This window comes from Maylandia zebra, linkage group LG3 (assembly GCF_041146795.1).
Source record: "Maylandia zebra isolate NMK-2024a linkage group LG3, Mzebra_GT3a, whole genome shotgun sequence".
NCBI lineage: Eukaryota > Metazoa > Chordata > Actinopteri > Cichliformes > Cichlidae > Maylandia > Maylandia zebra.
Genome location: NC_135169.1, coordinates 56665287 through 56687536, shown reverse-complemented (window position 1 = coordinate 56687536; position 22250 = coordinate 56665287). Strand labels below are relative to the sequence as shown.

Here is a 22250-nt window from a genome sequence, read left to right as displayed (position 1 = left end):
TGTGTTTTCTTCGACATTATTTTTCTCTTTCTGTTTAAGATGTTTTTAAATACTCTGAGGATTAGCGAATAGCTGATATCTGTTAAGACATAGTTCCACATTTGAAGGAGTCGTGTTATTTCCTGTCTTTAGAGAGTGAGGTGACAGGAGTTTAAATTAAAACACAATTTAGCTGGCTTTAGTTTAAGGCTACAAACATCAAGCACATCTATAAATGGAAAAGCTTTCTGAAGGTCATTTGCTGCTTTTTGTTTGTGTTTTCTAATTTTCAGTCTTATAAGCAGCTTGTTACAAAAACACATATTTTCCCTTCTTTAGTCAAATCTACAAAAAATACCAAAGATAAAAAGGTTTGATGGATGTAACATTGTATTTTTATACCTGCAAAGGGATTTCTACAGCGCTGGACAAAAACTTCTTAGAACCTAACTGGTGATGTGTTTATTAAAGTATGCTGGCATGTATACCAACACACAGAGGGTGGATCTGAGTAGATACACTAACCCAGAGCTATCTACAACAATGCTATTTATACAGGACACAAAAAGCAAGAGTGGAGCAACTTAGAAGAGTGGAAGGGACGCTAATTATATGCAAAGAACAAAAGGTAAGTGAAAAAGTGTCCGGGCAATGACCATGAGGTATGCTGAGTGAGGTGGGATAGAAGTCCTCTCATTACATCTGAGAGAGAGACAACAGGACTTAATATCCAGGTAATAGAGCGCTATAACATCTATCTGCATGTGATCATGACAACAGTTAATCCTGCTCAAATCTAATCACAGTATTATTAAGAAATAAAGAATAAATATGATGAGTAAGAAAATTGGCACTGTTATGGCAACGATGTGTCCCTGTCTCTGTGTGTGTTTGGGAGCATGGTAGATATGGTGTGTGTGTGTGTGTGTGTGTGTGTGTGTGTGTGTGTGTGTGTGTGTGTGTGTGTGTGTGTGTGTGTGTGTGTGTGTTAGAGAGAGATTGTAAAAGACAGTAAGATGTAAGAATCCCTGACTTTTAACATGATTTTTAAAAATAAGTTGAGGATACTGTGACTGACAGAGTAAGGTGAGGAAAAGCATTCCTGTGTAACTGAGCTAAAAAGAAATCATGTTAAAATGATTAAAGATGATTTTAATGAAGTAACCTCTGCTGTAGTTAAAGTGGTGAAAAGTCAGAGAGAGAGGATAATGTGTCTGGACACTGGGTGATTGTCATCTCAGGAGATGTGACTTTCAGAGAGAAAGAGGGGAGGAGGAAGACGAGGGTGCATGTGGGCGAGTATAAAAGAATATGCCTAGGAACATTTGGGGTTTCCTTACATGAGGAAGAGGACATAAGCGCTGCCCTGGGACTCCACAGCTGGAAATTACAGCAAGAATTGCTAGAGGAGCAGCCATCGCCCGAACACTGTGGACTCACACAGTAGTTTTATATCTGTCTCTGCTCATTGTTGCCATGTTGGCGTATAACCTCAAAGGAGTTTTCCACTGGATTACAGCTTCCAAGGATTTGCCTCCTTTCCTATTTCAGTGTATCTACAAGGAACAGAGATAACTGTGTCGTGGACAAAGCCCTTCTCTCCCCAACCTCCCTCCTCTCAGCATCAGATCAGACCTGGAGGGGCGTGACTGGGACCTGATCTGAACTGGAGCAGTGCTCTGTGTGCAGGGCGTGGTCTGCAGGGGAGGCAGACTCACCTGCACGGCATACAATACAATACAACTTTATTTATATAGCACATTTAAACAAAGTGCTTTACACTAGAAACAGCATCTGCACTCACACCTCGCCGGCCTAAAGTCTGTGCTGACTGACTGTTGTGGTTGTTGTTGGTATGTGTCCGGCAGTGAGCTGCAGAGATGTAGCCGTGTTGTGTGTAACAGCAACCGTGGTTTATAAAAGTATGCTGAAAAGCATGAGCGAGTGGTCGTGTCTGCCGTGCGTCTTTCACACTCTGTTATTGGACTTCTGTGGAAACTACAGTTTTTCCATAATGAACACCATGTTTGAACATAAGGGTGGCATCATATCATCAGATCTGCTGTCATATGTCGTGGACAATTGGGTGAAGAGAGGGGCGGAGCTGTCAACTGATCACCACCTGGTGGTGAGTTGGATCGGGTGGCAGGGAAGACGCTGGACAGACGTGGCACGTCCAAAGCTATAGCAGGCCTCTGCTGGGGACGCCTGGCAGAGGCCTGAAGAGCTTTGGTGGTATTTTTATGGAGGCTGGGGACACTGAACGGACCATATTCAGCACCTCCATTGCTGAGACTGCTACAGTCAGCTCCTGTCACAGTGGTAACCCCTGAACCAGACGGTGGACACCAGAGAAGGGGGCCATCAAGCTGAGGAGAGCGTTGAATCAGGCTTGGTTAGCCTACAGGACTTTGGCGGTAGCTGATGGGTACTGGCAGCTTAGCAGAATGCGGCTCAGGCAGTGGCTGAAGCAAAAACTCGGGTGTGGGAGGAGTTTGGTGAGGCCAAGGGAAAAGTTTAGATGCCTTAAAGCCATCCTGACAAAACGTCAGGCAACTCAGGGATAGAAAGTGGTGCTCTGCATGCTGAAGTGGCAGTTCAGCCCTTTGATTCATGTTACAGCAGCTCATGAGTGAATGAACATGGTGCAAGTATTTTAAAAGTACACTTTTCCTAACACTTAAATTTACTTGAGTAGGGTTAGAGGCTGCCACGTCAGCATGCTGTCAAGTTCTATACTCTTGTTAATGACTTACGGCAATAATTTTATTCAGGTGTGTTGCAACAGGGACACATGGAAAGGTTGCAGGACAGCAGCCCTCGAGGACTGGAGTTAGTGACCCCTGCTACAAAGGGACCCTTTGTAGGGTCTCAGCCTTTGTCAGTGTTAAAAGGATCATACCTATACTGCAGCAAGCCACTAGGGGGCAACTGTGATATTTTATCCATATTTATGAGGCTGTCAAGTGAGGAAACTGATGCCACTGGAAGACTGACATCCAGGCCGCTGGTGACGCGAAGGCTGCTCTAAGTGCCTTTTGGATGGTTTGTCCCCAAAAGTATGACAAATATGTATGAAGCTTATGTGTAAATTCAATTAGAAAGATCTATGGCCTACATCTGTCCGCTCTCAGGTGCTGCTGGATGAATCTAAGGTTTATCACATTGACTTTCTCACAGTGTCAAGCTGTTTGTGTGTCCAGGCTAATCACCTTCTCCAGGCCAATCAGCATCCATGCTGTGTTCTCGAGATCTTACTGTGCATCTGTCTTTTGCACACACATTTTGTCCAATCCACCTCATCTCCACCTCTCATCACTCAAGCTCCATTCAAGCCACCTTCATCTCCACCACCAGCATGTAGGCTCGGGGGGATGCTGCTCTAATCCTTTTCACAGCTGGAGCTCCGTTCTGCTGAGACGGGCCATCGGAGTCTGTTATCTTTATGGTTATATATCTATATTCTGTTCATCAACAAATGATGGTGATTCTTTTGCTGCTGCTGTTGTAAATTTGGTAGAATAAAAATGAAATTAATTTGGTGAGTCAACAGCAAAGGATGAGGGGCAGTTTTACCAAGGTTCATCCTCCAGCACAAACTCCGAGTTATTTGACAAATGATGAATTTGTCCTTGTGAACTTTAGGTTACATGAGCAGTAAACCCACAGAATAATCAGAGACCTTTTTTTTTCTCGGTGATAAACTATAGAAATATATTCGTTTGAGCAATACAGTCTTTCAGAGAATGTTCTATAGTTCTTTCAAAGCATACTTGCTGTAGTCCTTTGCTGAGACTTGTTCAACTAAACTTAATCTTTCATGGTGCCTCAGTTCTCCAGAGCTGATGTTGCCAGCTTTTGTCTTCTCTCCGCATCAGTTTCTATCTTTCCTGTCTTTCTGTGATTGTTTGAGGTTGTCTGTGCTCCTGAGTGACACTCATTCCAGGTAGACATTATTTGGCACCTTAGCTTTTTGCCTTAAAGGAACTTTCTTTGTTGCTTCCTGTGTTCAGACCTTCCCTGGGTTTCCTCCTTTTACCTCTGGGGTCCCATTTCCCCTGCGATTTTGTAGATGTCCTGTTGAAACACTGGGGGAAATGCACTGAACTTTGATTGTCTCAAGGTCTGCTCTTGAGTCCACTCCATCATTTATAACTGCCATAATTATTACATCATTATTGCATGTGTGTTTTGTTTAAATACAATTTTAAGTAAGCCTATTTTTATGAATAATAATTTATTTGTGTTAACACTACATGAGAAAACGCAAATATGTTTACATTTTGTGTTGCCTGGGGGCCTGTTTTAGTGTCGCACTGCATTCCTGCCAGGAGTCAATATTAAATGTGGGAGGAGTTTACAGTCCACAAAAAAATGAATTATGCTTAACCGTTGTATGGTGTTCGGGTCTGTGAGACCCGTGTTCAGTTTTTTTCAAAAGAAAAATTAAACAATTAATTATTTTTTCACGTGTAAATGTGTTGTGTCTTTCCACTCACTCCACTTGATTATAACTGATTATAACCATCACCTCTGTGGACTCATTCCGCTTCCTGGGTACCACCATCACCCAGGACCTGAAGTGGGAGCCCACCATCACCTCCGTCATCAAGAAAGCCCAGCAGAGGATGTACTTCCTGAGGCAGCTGAAGAAATTCAACCTGCCAACACGGACGATGATGCAGTTCTACACTGCAATCATCGAGTCCATCCTCACCTCCTCCATCACCGTGTGGTACGCTGGAGCCACTATCAGGGACAAACAGAGACTGCAGCGTGTTGTGCGCTCTGCTGAGAAGGTGATTGGCTGCAGACTCCCATCTCTGCAGGACCTGTACACCTCCAGGACACTGGGGCGTGCAGCTCGGATCTCAGCTGACCCTTCTCACCCTGGACACAGTCTGTTTGACCTGCTCCCCTCAGGCAGGAGGCTCCGGTCCATTCGCACCAGAACCTCTCGCCATAAGAACAGTTTCTTCCCCTCTGCTGTTGGACACATGAACAATAACCGTATGACTGTTCCCACCACTAACACATGACCCTACGCTGTGTCACTGCATCATTCTATGTTTGGCACTGATCACCACCTGCACTCATGTATATATCTTTCAACGTAGCACTCTTAATTCTTATTCTCATGTATATATCTCATGTATATCTCATGCACATATCTTTCCACGTAGCACTTTTAATTCTTATCCCTACTTTTATTTTTTTCCATGTCTATTTAAGTGCTATTTATGACACCATGTTTGCACTGAAGCACCGCAGCAATTTCCTAATGTTGTAAACCTGCTCAACATTTGGCAATAAACCCCATTCTGATTCTGATTCTGATTCTGATTTATAACATTTTATATAAAAGAAAAACGAGAAGCACATTAATTCATAAATGTGATCTAACAAAGGTAAAGGGAAAAAATTAACCATGTTTGCTGTTCATATGGCTTGTAATTGGGATGAAGTAAACATCTGTTGAGTAATTTAACATAAAATTGTTTGATAGTGTTAATTTGGAAAGCCAAAACTCTTGCGGGTCCACCAGACCCATGAACACTGGCTGAGTAACAAAAATACGAACACCACACAAGGGTTAAGGGGACATGGACCGCAGATCTAAGTCAAGAAGAGCTTTGCTCTGCAAACTGACTCATTCCCTCTTTGTTGTGTGCAGCAAGGTATGTTTGTTTATTTGTTTATTCTGCGTGGCACACGTTTATAGTTCAATTTGTGCCGTCTGTATGATGTGATGCATGCTTGTTTGTACAATATGATGCATTTTGCACAGTTTGATGGTGAATCTGATGACAGTGATGTTAAAGTGCCAGGTAGCAATTAAATTAATCAGTAACTTGAAAATCCTAGTGTCATGTATTTCTTGGAGGGAGTGATAATTGAACTTGGACCTGCTGAAGTTTCTGTAACCTGCCCGCACTCGATTGTCAAGATGACAATCACAGATAAGACACTCTTTAGCATTAAAGACACACAAGTCTAACAGTGTGTTATGAAGAAATCTATAAGACAGACACTGACATTCGTCCTCTGAAGAATAAGACTCTGAATTCCCTAATAACAATGTATGAAGATGCTCTCCTGGAGTACTCAATGCAACACGGCACATTCACCCATACTATTATCTATACTTTCAGTGCTTTCTAACTGACATTCATATTCTGACAACCTACAACCTACAATTACTACATAATTCCATTTGTTCATTCATAGTTTTGATGCCTTCAGTGAGAATCTACAGTGTAAACATTCATGAAAATACAGAAAAAACCATTAAATGAGAAGCTGTGTCCAAACGTCTGACCGGCAGTGTGTGTCAAACACTATGTAACAATATGGCAAAAACCACAAGGATTTTGGAAAAAGCAAGGCACGTCCTGAACAATAAAACATTGCACACACCTTACTGCACACTGTAAATTATTGTGTTGGAATCTGGGACAACACTTAGAAGAGTTCTCTACAAAAAATATACACAATGCAAAAAAGAGCAATAAGAATTATGCATAATGTTTGGTTTCGTGAACGCACAAATAATCATTTTTTAAACTCACAAGTTATTAAATGCATGGAATTGATTTGAATTTAAAACCGCACAGGTGACGTTCAAAGCAAGTAATAATATCCTTCAAAGTAATTTTCGAATGTATTTCAGAATAGTCTTCAGACAGAACGACTTTTCAAAATAAGATTACCCATCAGACCAAAAGGTTACTCAGGAATGTGCAATAGGCGAGTTAATGTAATTTTCTTCTTTTTGTTTTAAAGCACTGACCTATTGTACCTCTCTCCTTATTCATGACGTTAACCTGTGGTGTCATTGGAATGTTGTGGTTATGCTGCAAAGCATATATGTGTTGGTAAGGAGGGTGGGGGTGGAGACGGGGAGGAAAGGGACTCGTAGGGTTTGAGTTTGGGGTAATGTTCTCGATATGTTGTATGTTTGTGGTGTGCTGTATAAGACAGTTTCCCTTTGTTCTAAAACAAATAAATATTGTGTAACAAGTGTCACCTGGCAGTTTGTTGCTCTCTGCCAGGTGATTGGCTGAAGAGCTGTGAAAAGGTAGTGGGTGTATGGGGTGAAGTCAGCGCTCTTCTGTGGAAAAAACCAGAGGCAATTAATTCACTCAGGTGCGAGTGGGTATACTGTCGGTAAGAGACTTTTGCCATTTTTGTTTGGATCTTTTGCTTTTGCATGTGCCTATTTTTAATGTGTCATTGGACTTTTTTAGTGTGACCACGAATTTTAATAGAAGAATTGATCAAGCCCTAGATCGACTGCGCGCAGGGAAACTGATCAATATTGTAGGTATATTGAGTGTTTGTTTTAGCTTCATGATTTTGAATGGTTTTATAAAATTGCTATTTTATTGGGTAATATTTTAATTGATAATGTTGTTTGTTTTCCAGCTGTGCTGTCTCTGCTGTCCTTTTTTTTTGTTCTTTTGATTGATTTGTAATTTTGTTTTGGTTAGTCCGTCCAGCCGTAGAGGCGGTTATTGATTGAGAGTAAGTTTTGTAAGGGCGGACTAACCTCTCTTTTGTTTTTTTTATTTTAATTGTTTGTGCCACTTCCCTTTATCTCTCAGATCACAGGCCATACATAGCACTGATTCCCAGCTGCGCTGAGACCCGAATTGTTTGCAGTGTGTGCCACGATTGCAGTGTCGCTAAGCGGGGTGTGACGGGTTGCAGTATTATTTCGCACAGTTTGTGTGGTAAGTCTCATGTGCAGCTGGGATATCAGCAGGATGTGTTGTAAGTCCTGTCTGGAAACGACTGGGAATTTGTATGTTTAACTCATGTAATAAATAAATGATCAATTATTTCTTTGCCCCGTTTACTCATCCCTTGTCCTCGGTTACATTTTGGCGTTGTCGACAGGATTCAAGGGAGTGGCCATTTTGTTTTGTTATTTTGTAAGGACAGCAGGGACAGGTTTGTAAGATTGGAGAGAAGGAGCAGCCAGGTCTCGATTGCCATCATGGAGGGAAGCGAGCAACAAACAATGGCCCAACGTATACAGGAGTTGGAGAATGAACTTAGAGACTTGAAAACAGCATCTGTGGGTACAGAGAGGCCCTCTACATCAACAGGAGCTACAGGAAGTGAATCAGAGACTGTGAGACCCAATCCTGTGGTATACGTACAACAGGATAGAAAGTTGCCAACATTTTCAGGGAAGTTGGACAATATGGGCTCACTGACTCTAGATGAGTGGATTGAGCAAATGAGAGACTTTGTGCGCACGAGAGGCAGAACAGAAAAAGAGCAAGCTCAAATCATTTTTAACCATTTAGAGGGTACTGCACGCACTGAGATAAAGTTTTTGCCAAAGGAACAGAAAGAAAATGTTGAGAAAATTTTTGATACACTGAAAGAAATGTACAGTTGCTTAGATTCCCACATTTCTTTGCAACGCAGATTTTTCAATCGTAAACAATTAGAAGGCGAGTCCTTAATTGACTTTTCTCATTCCTTGATGGCCTTAATGGACCAGATTATTAAAACGGATGAGGAAGCTGCAAGAAAAGCTTCAAAAGATCTGCGTGATCAATTTTGTGATGGTGTTAGAGATCTGACATTGAGGATCAGGCTGAGAGATTTGATTAATGCCAACCCACAGTGGACGATTCGTGAGGCGAGAGCCAAAGCGACCAGGTGGATGGCACAGTATGAGAATCAGCCTTTTAGGTCTAGATATAATCAGTCTGTTTCAGTCTCTGCAGATATGCAAGCTTCTTGTGAAAGTGTAGATTCTAGAACATCAGAATATGCTGAGTTGGTGTCCCTTTTTAAAGCCCAACAGACACAATTAGAGTTGGTCATTAAGGCATTAAACCCACAGGAGGTGGCTGCTTCTAGCAATCACACTTCTCGACGTAGAAGGACGGTGAATGGTAAACCCATTTGTTTTAGGTGTGAGCAAATTGGACATATTGCTCGATTTTGCCCGACATTACCCAATTCTGATGGAAATCAGCATGAAAGAGCAGCTAGGGCTGATGGCCAAACTACTGGGGTGGCGGAAAACTAGTACCCACCAGTGCACAGAGCCACACACTGGTGGGAGGGTTGCAAGGCTCCAGTAATGTAGAACTCGGTCATCTAGTTGGTGAATGCTTGGAAGGGGAGGTTGATTTGGGTGGGGTTATTATTTCATGTTTGCTGGACACAGGGTCCATGGTCACAACAATCACAGAAAGCTCTTTTAAAAATAACTTTTCTCATCTCAGTGATAAAAAGCTTAAAGACTGTGGTTGGTTGGGACTTAAAGCAGCTAATGGCCTACAAATTCCTTATTCTGGGTATATTGAGTTGGATGTTACAATCCTGGGAATTCACCTACCTCGTCGAGGGGTGTTGATTGTGGGAGATCCAACAGATAGCCACATGGCACAGAAAAAGACATCTGTACCTGGTGTGTTAGGAATGAATGTATTGAACCCCCTTTACTCTGAATTGTGTAAACAATATGGTTCTGACCTCTGGGAAGCTCCAGTTTTGAAGACTGCGCCACGTGGTTGGAGAAGAGCGTTGAGATACTGCCAAATGATGGAGGCCATGGCAAATTCTCCTGAACCCCATCGTGTTAGAGTACAGGGTAAGAAGTCTTTCTGTGTTCCAGCTGGAACGCAAAGTTATGTTCCTGTTACCTGTCCAAAGATGCCTGTGAATACACCTATTGACCTCTTGATTGAACCCCTCGGGCCTGATGATGGTTTTCTCCCGGAAGGCCTATTGGTGTCTCCTTCATTGGTAAAGGGAGAAGGAGGGGAGGCTTTTGTTCCAGTTACTAATGTGGGTAAAACTGATGTCTGGTTGACACCTCGTCGGGTGATTGCTACAGTTCAACTGGCCAGTGTGCTAGCAGAGGGTAACTCTGAAATACAGGTCTCTGTAAATTCACAGTGTTGTACAGCTTATATTTCCAGTCATACAATGGCAGACAATGCAGCGGAATTGGATCTGCCTGAATTTGAAAGTCTTGAGGAGAGCGAGAAACGGCAAGCAAAAGTTTTATTGCAGAAGTATAGCGGCGTGTTTGCCAAGAATGAGTTGGATGCTGGTTGTAGTAAATTGATCACTCATGAAATTCCTTTGATAGATGAAACACCAGTGCGACAACCATACAGGCGAATCCCTCCGTCTCAGTATGAACTGGCAAGGGATCATATCAAACAGCTGCTGCAAGCTCGCATCATCAGAGAAAGTAGTAGTCCGTACTCATCCCCAATAGTTCTTGTTCAAAAGAAGGATGGAAGTCTACGCATGTGTGTCGATTATAGACAGTTAAACGCCAAGACCAGAAAGGATGCATTTCCTCTGCCAAGGATTGAAGAATCCTTGGATGCTTTGACTGGTGCTCAGTGGTTTTCCACTTTGGACCTGGCTAGTGGTTATAATCAGGTGGAAATGGCTGAGAAGGATAAGATTAAAACTGCATTTTGTACCCCATTTGGTTTGTTTGAGTTCAACCGCATGCCGTTTGGTTTGTGTAATGCACCCAGTACATTTCAGCGCCTGATGGAGCGTTTGTTTGGAGATTGCAGACATCAGTCGGTGCTTTTGTATTTGGATGATGTGATTGTTTTTTCATCCTCCGTGCAACAGCATTTGGAGCGGTTGGAAGAAATCTTCTCTCGTCTGGATAAAGAGGGGCTTAAAGTGAAACTCTCCAAGTGCCAGTTTTTCCAGAGGCAAGTGAAATATTTGGGGCATGTGGTGTCTGCCGAAGGAGTTTCTACTGATCCAGATAAAATAGCTGCAGTGCGGGATTGGAAAACGCCCAGCAATCTAGCAGAACTGCGTTCCTTTTTAGGATTTGCTAGTTATTATAGGAGATTCATAGCTGGTTTTTCACGCATGGCTGCTCCCTTGCATAGATTGGTCTCTGCACTCCTCCCTCCAGGTAGAAAAGGTAGGACCCCCCAAAACCGTTATTGGATTCTTGGGATTTGGAGTGTGAACAAAGTTTTCATCAGCTCAAGGCTGCTCTGGTTTCTGCACCAGTGCTTGCTTTTGCTGATTTTCAGAAGCCATTTACATTGGAAGTAGATGCAAGCTATGGGGGTCTAGGGGCAGTGCTTTCCCAGGAGTATGAGGGTAAATTGCGGCCAATAGCTTTTGCCAGTCGTAGCTTAAAGCCTACAGAGAGGAATATGAGAAATTATAGTTCCATGAAGCTTGAGCTTGTAGCTCTCAAGTGGGCCGTCACTGAAAAGTTTAGGGAGTATCTTTTGGGTCATCGTTGCACTGTATTTACAGATAATAACCCACTAAGCCATCTGTCCACGGCAAAGCTAGGTGCCACAGAACAGAGGTGGGCATCAGAGCTGGCCGCTTTTGATTTGACCATAAAATACCGGCCTGGGGCTCAGAATGCTAATGCAGATGCATTGTCCCGCCTACATGGAACTGTAATGGAATTGGATGGTCCATTATCTAATGATATTGGAGTGCAGTGTGAGATGATTCCCAGTGTTCAGGCAGAGATAAGTGTTTTACCTGGTTGTTCTTTCTCTGATCTCTGTACGTTACAGAAACAAGACCCTGTGATTGGTCCCTTCTTAAAGTATTGGGAGGTGGCCAGGTTGCCAGATTCAAAGGAAAGAGATGGTCTTGGTAAGGGTTCGAGGGAATTGGTCCGTCAATGGGGGCGGATGAAACAAAGGGAGTCTGTGTTGTATCGCTGCACTCATACTCCTGATGGAGTGAGGGAGGTTGACCAGCTGGTGCTGCCACAGTGTTTACAGAGCCGCGTCCTTCGTTTACTCCACGATGAGCATGGCCATCAAGGGGTTGAGCGTACACTGCAGTTGGTGCGCTCGCGATATTATTGGCCGCACATGTATGCAGATATTGAGAGATGGTGCAGAGATTGTGAAAGGTGTGTTCTTTCTAAGGCCGTTGTGCCAAAGATTAAAACCTTTATGGGTAGTATTTCTGCATCTCGGCCTCATGAAATTTTGGCAATTGATTTTACAGTACTTGAACCCTCAACTGATGGTAAAGAGAATATTTTGGTAATGACTGACATCTTTTCTAAATATACTCAGACTGTCCCTACAAAAGATCAGCGAGCCAGTACAGTGGCAGAGGCTTTAGTGAAGCATTGGTTTCATTTATTTGGGCCTCCAAGCCGTATACATTCTGATCAGGGGCGAAATTTTGAAAGCGCTTTGGTGCAACAGCTGTGTAAAATTTATAAGATAGAGAAGAGTCGGACGACACCCTATCATCCACAAGGTAATGGTCAATGTGAACGATTTAATCGTACACTTCATGACTTGCTGCGTGCCCTGCCTCCTGAACAAAAGCGCCGGTGGCCGCGGCATCTCTCCCAAGTCACATATGCGTATAACACCACAGTACATCAGTCAACTGGTATGACTCCATATTATTTGATGTTCGGGCGAGAGCCACGGTTGCCAGTGGATTTTTGGTTGGGTGTTGGCAGTGAAGTTGATGAGGACGTCACTCTTGAAGAGTGGGTACAGGAACACCAAAAGTCCTTGGCTGCTGCATATGATGTTGTGCAGCAACGGTTAGAAAGGAGAAGGGTTCAGAGAGATTTGAATTCCTCTAAATGTGCTAGTCCTGATTTGGAGCAGGGCGATTTGGTGTATATGAGAAACCACTCTGTAAGAGGTCGCAATAAAATTCAAGATTTTTGGGATCCCACGCCCTTTCAAGTAGTGCGACCTCCTCCTGGTCATCATCATCATCATCATCATCAACTTTATTTATAAAGCACTTTAAAACAACCACAGCTGACACAAAGTGCTGTACATTGGAACTGTAAAATAAAATTACATGAGATATAAATAAAAAACAAATAAAAGAAGAGTGAAATCATTAATTAAATAACTACTGCATTAAAAAAGAAACTAAGTCTCACTGAGGTTAAAAGCCAAGGAATAAAAGTGGGTTTTAAGACGTGATTTAAAAGTGGACAGTGAAGGGGCCTCTCTAACATGCATGGGCAAATTATTCCATAATTTTGGAGCCACAATAGAGAAGGCCCTGTCCCCTCTGAGCTTCCTCCTGGATCTCGGTACCTCCAGGAGCAGCTGGTCAGCTGACCTGAGAGACCGACAGGGTATGTGGGGATGAAGAAGCTCAGAGAGGTAAGGCGGGGCAAGACTGTGTAGACATTTAAAAACAAACATAAGAATTTTAAAATTAACTCTAAAAGACACAGGCAGCCAGTGCAGAGAGGCCAGCACGGGGGTTATATGCTCTCTTTTTCGAGTTCCTGTTAGGAGTCGTGCAGCCGCATTTTGAACCAGCTGCAGACGTGAGAGCAATGACTGACTGACCCCCACATAAAGTGAGTTACAGTAGTCCAGGCGGGAAGAAATAAAAGCATGGATCACTGTTTCAAGGTGCTGCCTCGAAAGAAAAGATTTTAGTCTTGCCAGTCGCCTTAAATGATAAAAACTGGACTTCACCACTGCTCTGATTTGGTTGTCCAATTTAAAATCACTGTCCAACTTAAAACCAAGGTCAGTAACAACAGATTTAAAATAGACTTCCAGGGATCCTAAAACAACAGAGGAGGACTCACAGGGACCACTGGGTCCAAACACCAACACTTCTGTTTTCTTTTTATTAAAATTTAAAAAGTTTCGAGCCAACCAAGCTTTAATGTCATCTAGACATGTCAAGAGAGGTTTTATGGAGATGGCATCCTTGCGTTTTAGTGTCAAATAAATTTGGCAGTCATCGGCATAACAGTGAAATGAGATCCCATGCCTTCTAAGGATAGAACCCAGAGGCAGTAGATACAGAGAAAAGAGCAGTGGCCATAAAATTGAGCCCTGTGGGACACCACATGACAGAGGAGCAGAAGACGATTCGTAACCGAGAAGGCTGACAGAGAAAGTTCTATCTGACAAATAAGACCTAAACCAATTGAGTGCAGTGCCACCAATACCCACTACATCATGTAATCGAGAAATTAAAATATTGTGGTCTACTGTGTCAAAGGCAGCAGTTAGGTCAAGCAAGACAAGAACAACATGGTTACCAGAATCACATGCCAGAAGGATGTCATTAAAAACCCTTAGTAATGCAGATTCTGTGCTGTGAAGGGTTTTAAAACCTGACTGAAAAACCTCAAAGATTCCATTTTCATCTAGAAAATCTTTCAGTTGACTAAAAACAAATTTCTCTAAAACCTTGGAGACTAAAGGCAGCTTGGAAATAGGCCTATAGTTCGCTAAAACTGTGTGATCAAGGCCAGGTTTCTTAAGCAGTGGCTGTACTACTGCATGTTTGAAATTTGCAGGAACCACACCAGAAGACAGACTGCTGTTAATAATGTCAAGGACATACTGTTGTATACTAGGAAAAATTTCTTTAAAGAATTGTGGAGGGACAGGATCCCGTGGGGAACCTGTGGGCTTAATATGGCGAACCACATCCTCTAAAGAGGAGAGCGTCACAAGCTCAAACTGAGTGAAAACAGCAGCGCAAGGGACAGAGACAGAGGGGTCAGAGTCAGGAGCTGTGATAAGAGCCCTGATGGTGACAACCTTTTCAATAAAAAAGTTCAGAAAATCATTGCAAATCTCAGGAGAAACTTCCAAACAGACATTCAAAGGAGTATTAAGAACAGTGTCAATGGTCCTAAATAACACACGTGGGTTATGACAGTTGGAAGAAATAATATTTGCAAAATATTCCCTTTTTGCCTCTTTAACAGTGTTCTGGTAGCGATGCCAGCAGTCTTTGAGAATTTGAAATGATACATGCAGTTTATCCTTTTTCCACCTCCGTTCTGCTCGACGACATTCCCTCTTAACAGCACGACTGCTCTCATTAAACCAAGGCTCAGGTTTAGCCTTAAGCTGCCTGGTTTTTAAAGGAGCCACAGAGTCCATGATTTTTTGACAGCAAGAATTAAACCAGGAATGTAGGTCTTCTGTGTCAGAGGAAACAAAGTCAGAAGGCCCGCCGAGCTGATTAAAAGCAGCAGAAAACTGCGCAGCAGTGGCGGGGTTAATAACCCGACAGCACCGAGTAGCAGCGCCAGGTTTAACTGCGGTATATGTCAAACCAACGTTGAATAACACAGGCATATGATCTGAGAGTGCACAGTCACAAATCTCCAAGTCAGTGACAGGCAGACCATATGACAGAACAAGGTCCAGTGTGTGTCCGTGCTCATGTGTAGGGCCACGTACGGACTGTACCAGGCTAAAAGAGTCAATAAGGCTTAAAAAGTCCTTTACCAGTGGCTTATCAGGACAGCATACATGTATATTAAAATCTCCAACAATAAGAACACTATCATAGTTGGGCATAATCCCAGCTAAAAAATCAGAAAAGTCGTTTATGAAGTTCTTATTGTATTTCGGGGGGCGATAGATGACAGCGCAGAAAATCGGGTTTGTACGACTCACCTCAAATGAGGCAAGTTCAAAGCTGGAGAACGAAGGCTGTAGAAAACACTGCTTACATTTAAAATCCTTTTTGTAAACAGTCACTGTGCCTCCACCTCTGCCTGACGTCCGTGGCGAGTTAAAATAGCAACAATCCACAGGTAAAAGTTCAGATAGAACACTGGACTCACCAACACTCAGCCACGTCTCAGTCACACACAGAAAATCCAGATCACGGGAACTGAAGAAGTCCCGAAGAACAAAAGTTTTGTTTAAAAGTGATCTGGCGTTCACCAGGCCAATCCTAGCGGGAGCTGGAGTTGGCGCTCGGGGTTCAGGAGGTCCAGAAACCCGCCGCAGCGATCTCAGATTCCGATAATGTTGACAGTGGAGGTTTAGCCTGGGAGGGCATGGGCAGCGAGGCCGAGGAGCATCATCATCAAAGCCGACCACAGGCACCAAACAGGTATCAACAGGATCCAGAAAACGCCGAGACGCAAACAGCCTTGGCAAGAATCCATGCACTGGTCGGAAAAGAGCAGAATAATTCTTTAGGTAAACCTTTAGCTTCACCAGGCGACCGCTTCGTTTACCCCGGCGACGAGGACGCTTTCGCCGGGAAGGTAGCGTGGGAACCCGGTACAGGTAACCCGGGGTTTCCGATGCAAATGGGGGCAGGGGTTGCTGCCCACCAGCTCCAAAGGACACAATATTTTGGACCACAGGTTTGAGGTCCAATAGTGTCTGGCGATCATACCTCAGCAGAGACTTTGTTTCATGAATGACACAAATTAAAAATAACATAAACAGGAACAAACTTGGCAGTGACAGACGAGCAGCCACACACACCGGCGCCATCTTGCCAATCTTCTGTCAAATCAAAGATAAACTCATGGCGTTTATCATGGCGTAGTATATTCAGTCGCTCCTGCTGGGCACACTGGTCCACTTCGACAAGTACATCGAACTGAGTTGAGAAACATTCCAATCAGGGAATTGGATGGAGACCAAGATAGTGGCCTACAAATGTCAAAACAGGATGATCTAACCGGAATGTTGGCCACAAATAACAGTATGGTTGATGAAGTGGAACAGATGTTTACAGAACAGGGAGATGGAGGCGATTCTGCAGTGTTGGAGGAAGGGACGTTGAGTCCCACACATGTGGGGGTGCCCCATTTGGATTGTTCTGGGGACCTAGAACCTGGGGAGGAAGATGTTGCCAGCTTGACGCAAGGGTCTCGTAGGTCAATGAGGAAGACTGCTGGACAGCACTCAAACCCATTTAAATTGCCACAATCCATTATAAAATGAGCAAAATTTTAAGTGTGCTCTCTTTTCAGCTCATCGTCGGGTCGCCGATGCCCTTTGAAGGGGAGGGTTGTAACAAGGAACGATCTGATTTCCTCGTGTCAGCATTGTTCCCACATCATCATAATTAATGTTGTTCCAGGTTCAACATTGCAAGTGACCAATCACCTTCTTGTGACGTCATTCCTTTGCGACTTCGAAATACCCGCCTTCGAGTATTTCGAAATACAAGTGAAGAAGCGAAAAACCGCCGCCTGTCCGCCGAATTTGAAGTCAATTTAGGATACTTTCCTTTAATAAACGGTAAGCATTATACATATGTTCCTCACTTGGCTTGCTGTTTGTTTGCTAGCGATAGGCTACTTGACGACAGCATTAGCTAACCAGTGTTCCCCAACTTTTTGGGTGTTTCGTGGCCCGGGGGTTGGGTCAGGCAAAATTGCAGTAGCTCCCCTGATCATTTTACAAACATAAGTGAAGAGAATCTGGACTAAAAGGCCTAGACTTATGGTTGTGTGCTGAATCTATGAATCAAACTATCACCTGGAAACATAATTAACTGGTCCATAGCTGTGAAACTGGACATGAGTTCTTGATTCTATGGAGATTAACAGTAATCCAGAAATTTACAAATTTGTCCTGGTACATCGCGTAGATGTTGTCCCTGGGACATCGCGTAGATGTTGTCCCTGGGACATCGCGTAAATGTTGTCCCTGGGACATCGTGTAAATGTTGTCCCTGGGACATCGTGTAGATGTTGTCCCTGGGACATCATGTTAAAGTTGCCAGAGACATACCATATGAAAGTTTAGCTTCTTTTAGCCCCTGTTTGTTTTATATTATTTTATATATATATTTTTTTTAATATTATATTTAATATTTACATTGTATTGCAAAAAACCCCACAACAAGTTAAAATGAATTAATGAATATTGACTAATTAAACCTTCGTTATTTTTCCACCAGAAATGGACGACATAATTAGAAGAAGTGTTCTGAATGACGAAAAAAAAAGAACTGGAAAAGACACACAACTTTGTGTGCATGTGTCACAATGCCAGGAGGACCCATTCAGTGTTGTGTTAGAAAAATTGAACTCATTAACCCTTCATGGACATTATAAATGTTTAAATGTTGCCTCAGGTAAAGACAGGAAAAGAGACTATTACAAATTCAACTGCATCAGAGCTGGGAAAAAAAGTCGAAACAGCTACAGAGCAGTGGGCTGTAAGGCCTATGTTTCATTTAAAGTACTCAAATGTTGGAAAGACCACACAGTCATCGTGCAGCGTACATATGATAAGCATGATGGGCATGATCCTTAGGACCCAAAAGACGCACATTTCAACAATATTTCCAGTGATTTGAGGAGGAAGATTGAGGAACTGCTTTCCCTTGGAACTAAGCCAGCCATCATACTAACCGAATGTCATAAATGGGCCAAAGAACATGGACACAGAGATCTTCACAACAGAGAGCATTTTGTCACACCACGTGACATTGACAGTGTTAGAACCTGCATGATGAGGAAGAAGCACTTTAACTGTGGAGACAGTCAAAGTGTACATACCTTACTTAATGGAAAACATCAAGAACATGTTCTCTTCTATCAACCATACACATCTGACCAAGAACTAATGATTGTTTTGCAGACACCTGTAATGAAATCAAACATGGAGAACTATGCAAAACAGTTAGTATTTGTTGACACCACGCACTGCGTTAACCAGTATTCATTTCCCTTATTCACACTTGTTGTAAGAGATGATCATGGGCATGGAGTCCCTGTGGCCTATGCTATTGTCAGCAACGAAAGTCAGAAAACCCTGGAAACTGTTCTTGGAATAGTTTGTGAGCATTTCCCAACTTCCCCGAGGTAAATAATACATTGACAGCTATTGATTTTGAAATAATTCCTTTTCAAAAAAGTTATAACATGCCAGAATCTAATGCTATAGCTGCAGCATGGGCTGCAAAAAACTTTCCTTTCCAGTTGTTAAAGTTATTCCTATAGGCTGTATGCAGTATTTTATATATCTACTTGTGAGTTGAAATGTTTAATTTGGCATTGAAGTGGTGCTTTGAGATAGCAAAAACATTTTCATACTGTTTAATCTCATTTAGTGTTTTCTTTTTTTCTGTAGAGCATTTATGGTTGACAAAGACTTTGCGGAAATAAATGCTTTGCAGAAGGTTTTTCCAGAGTCAGCTATCCTTCTATGCTGGTACCATGTCTTGCAGGTAAACCACATTGTTTTCTTTTCACATTGTCTAAGATGCACCTGAAACACATTTTTACAACAGGGTCCTGTTGTCATGATTTGCCTCATTGTGATATTCACCTACTCAGGTTAATGAATATAAAGGGATAAAATGTTGAGTGACTATGTCCATCCATTTAAGACCACAGTGCACTCATCTTCTGGTGGCTGCTTCCCAAAGCTCTTTTTGACATTTAAAAATATGTTTGCCTGGTTGATTTCTGTAATGCACAGGTCCTCTTGTCCAGTGAGTGACAAAGTTATTTTTGGACGTCAGCTTTCTTTTATGCTTTTTGTACAGCTGCTCCTCTGTCTCTCTCTCCAGATTAACTTTTTTTCTCTTACATTCACAGGCTGTTAATCGATGGCTTTCAAAATCAGAGTCCGGGGTCCATGGGCTTTCTAACACCCAAAAGAGAAATGAAATCATTTCTTTCTTTTGTAAGCTGAAAGCTTGCACATCTGTAAGTGTAATTTGTCTATTTCACATTTTGATTTCTTGATTACATTAAGAGCATAATAACTTTCAGTTGCTAAAAAAAGTTACAGAGATACAAAATAGATTTTTGAAACAATTTCTAAAACTGGCTTCTTATCTTGCTTATCAAAACAAGTACTTAAGCTGTGCAGACCATCATTGTGTCACCCACTGTGCAGTAGAACTTGTGAGTGGGATTCTTTCACAGACAGATGCTGAAACCAAATATGCTTATAGGTTTAGTGTTCCTTCTTAGCCATTGTAAGAGAAGAAATAATTGCTTCTTAATACAAAAACACGACATATTATTAATAACTTAAAATTCTTAATGTTATTCAATAAAAGGAAAAGGGCTTCAATACATAATATTAAAGATTTCAATAGGTCTGTTAAATGGATTGAAATATATTCTGTTGCATCCAATTCTCTTAGGAGGACGACTTTAAAGCCACATCAGCAGAGTTCTGCCAGACATTTAAGCAATACCCTTTGGTGTGCCAGTATTTTCAGAAGCACTGGGAAGGCATTGGCCACATGTGGTGTGACTACGGCCGTCGCTTCAGTCACGCTCGTTCTGAAACAAACAATGTGATTGAAAGGTATGATTTATTATTTTGACCTCATTCAATTGTATTGCTGAAAAAAAGATATTATGCTTTAATCCAAGAGGCTAAACTGAGTAGGTTCGTCATGTCATTGCCAGAACAGGTTTTAGGCAAATCCTTTAAATTCTAGCAGCGTTTTTTATGTTATCACAACAAAAAACAGAGTAGGTGGATTTGCCTAAATCAGCTAAACCGGCACAGAGCATTCCTTTATAAAAGACGTGTGCAATAGGTATTCCAATTTTTAAAAAAATAATACAGTCTTGATTAAAACTTTAAATTCCTTCAATTACAGTTACTAATCATTTCAAATAACTGTTTTTCAGATTTTTCCACCGCCTGAAATACCAGTTTTTATCTGGCTACAAGAATAGGCGTCTGGATGATCTGATTGAAGTGCTCCTAGGGAAGGCCGACGACTACTTCTCAGTCATAAAAACCCTGCAAGATGTGGGCCGCATGAAAAACAGGTTTGCTGACCCCTTGTCTCAAGTTTCAGACTCTGCTTCAAGACTGATGGAAAGTGGTTGGGCTCTTAAAATTACAGTCAAGAACAGCCATGGAGTTAATGCATATCAAGTCCCATCTGAGTCAAGAGAAGACATGGTGTATGACGTCTGCCCTGTTGAGTCCTACTGCAACTGTACATATGGCTTACGAGGACTTCTTTGCAAGCATCTAGTGTTACTTGCAAAATTAGCAGAGGCTGACAATGACATCTATCCAAACATGGAAACAGACATTTCTACCTTGGCAAGAATTGCAGTGAAAGAAAGGCATTACTTTGTACACTGTGAGGACTTGAAAGTGATAAAAATGCCAAGTTTGTTTGGAAATCTGTGTTTTTTTGCATCGGCTGAAACACTTCAGTGCACTTGTTGTACGTTCTCTCACTATAACACATGTGCTTGCCTGAAGGTGGCTTGTAGCCATTTTAAAAAAATGAAAAACTCTCTGAAAAGTCCTCTATCAACTTTGAATGACACTCCTGTAGTTGAAAGCACAGACAAAAAATGCACAGAAGATGCAGTTGGAAAACTAAATGCTGTTTTAGACACAGTTAAACAGTGGGCATTCATTCCAGAGGGTATTACTGCAATGATAGATGAACTGCATACAAATGTCTTAAAAACAAAACAAGTAGGCAAAAGTATATGCCAGTACGAAATAAAGACGACAGAGAATGCACGCAAAATTAGGCCATTGTATTCTAGCAAGAAACGTTCGGCCAGCATCGACATTCCAACAGTCTGTGAAAATGAATGTGAACAGTCGATAACCACTGAAAGAGAGACATCCTCTGGAGAAAATGAAAACCTTTTGGAATACAAAACAAAAAAGAGAAGAGTTAAAGCTAAGTATATGCATAAGTAGACTTTTGTGTGACATTTCAAAGGGACTGCATCCATTACTTCTGTTTATTGAAACCTAAAGCTGAATAGCTGTCTTAACTTTCTGCCAAGGAACAGTTGAAAAGAAATTGTTTGGTCTCTCAAGCAGTTGTTATTTATGTGTGTTATTCATTACTTTGGCTTGGTTGCTGTTTTTGATACAAATTCATCTGTGCCCATTGTAATATTTTCATATGTTACTATTTTTATATTGCTATGCATTATAAATAAAGGATTACTTATTACTATTAAAGGTCTGCATTTGTAATTGTTGGTATTATTTATAAAATATGCGCTCTTAAGTTTTTTGCTCCATAAAACGATACCTGTCACTTTTTGGACATAGAGTATCAGCTGTTGAGAATCCTGGCTCATACAAAATAGAAGTAAAAGGTTTCAACATCCAGCCTTTTTATGATTAAATACAAAGTGTAATAACAGAGTTATTGGGGTGTGATTTTGTTAATAGTTAGTCTTAAGTATAAGTTTAATAGTAATGAGTAAGAAAATATAGCCAGAATAATGGAATGAGACTAACACCTGACCTCACACTGAGATTTGGTATGAAGTGGCATGTTTGTGCTAATGCTGACATTGGGGCTCAGAGTTCCTCTGTGTGTATATATTTGTGAACGTTAACTTGGCTAATGTCCAAGGGTTTGACTGCTTTCCTGTTGGATTGTATCACAAAGAACAGGGATAAGAGCACCAGTGGCCGTGCACACCCTCATCTCTCTCCTTCACCCGATCATTAGTGTTGGAAACCGGCATTAGCTCAGAGTAGATTAGACTTCAGTATATGCAAGTGATTTGATTTTAT

The 22250-nt window shown here is 41.9% G+C and overlaps 1 protein-coding gene and 1 long non-coding RNA gene across 3 annotated transcripts; both read left to right on the top strand.

Moving 5' to 3' along the window:
* Positions 1-6998: 6998 nt before the first annotated feature.
* LOC143416857 (uncharacterized) lies at positions 6999-7822 on the top strand. Of its 2 annotated transcripts, none has more exons than XR_013097104.1 (3): positions 6999-7146; positions 7227-7299; positions 7584-7822. It is a non-coding gene; the product is annotated as an uncharacterized LOC143416857 (long non-coding RNA). The 2 variants fall into 2 exon arrangements; XR_013097103.1 differs by having other exon boundaries at positions 7405-7822.
* Positions 7823-16775: 8953 nt separating this feature from the next.
* LOC112431019 (uncharacterized) lies at positions 16776-22213 on the top strand. Its single transcript, XM_024799559.2, has 6 exons — positions 16776-16997; positions 17662-18571; positions 18840-18936; positions 19310-19420; positions 19867-20033; positions 20366-22213. The coding sequence occupies exons 2-6, from the start codon at positions 18216-18218 to the stop codon at positions 21411-21413; spliced, it is 1779 nt and encodes a 592-aa protein (XP_024655327.2). The 5' UTR covers positions 16776-16997; positions 17662-18215; the 3' UTR covers positions 21414-22213.
* The last annotated feature ends 37 nt before the right edge of the window (positions 22214-22250 follow it).

What these genes read in the sequence shown, in the direction of transcription:
- LOC112431019 (XM_024799559.2), top strand. Translation starts at nt 18,216, where the DNA reads ATGATGAGGAAGAAGCACTTTAACTGTGGAGACAGTCAAAGTGTACAT. An exon ending in CATTTCCCAACTTCCCCGAG is followed by an intron (nt 18,572 to 18,839) that starts GTAAATAATACA and finishes TTTTTTCTGTAG; the next exon opens with AGCATTTATGGTTGACAAAG. An exon ending in ACAAACAATGTGATTGAAAG is followed by an intron (nt 20,034 to 20,365) that starts GTATGATTTATT and finishes ACTGTTTTTCAG; the next exon opens with ATTTTTCCACCGCCTGAAAT.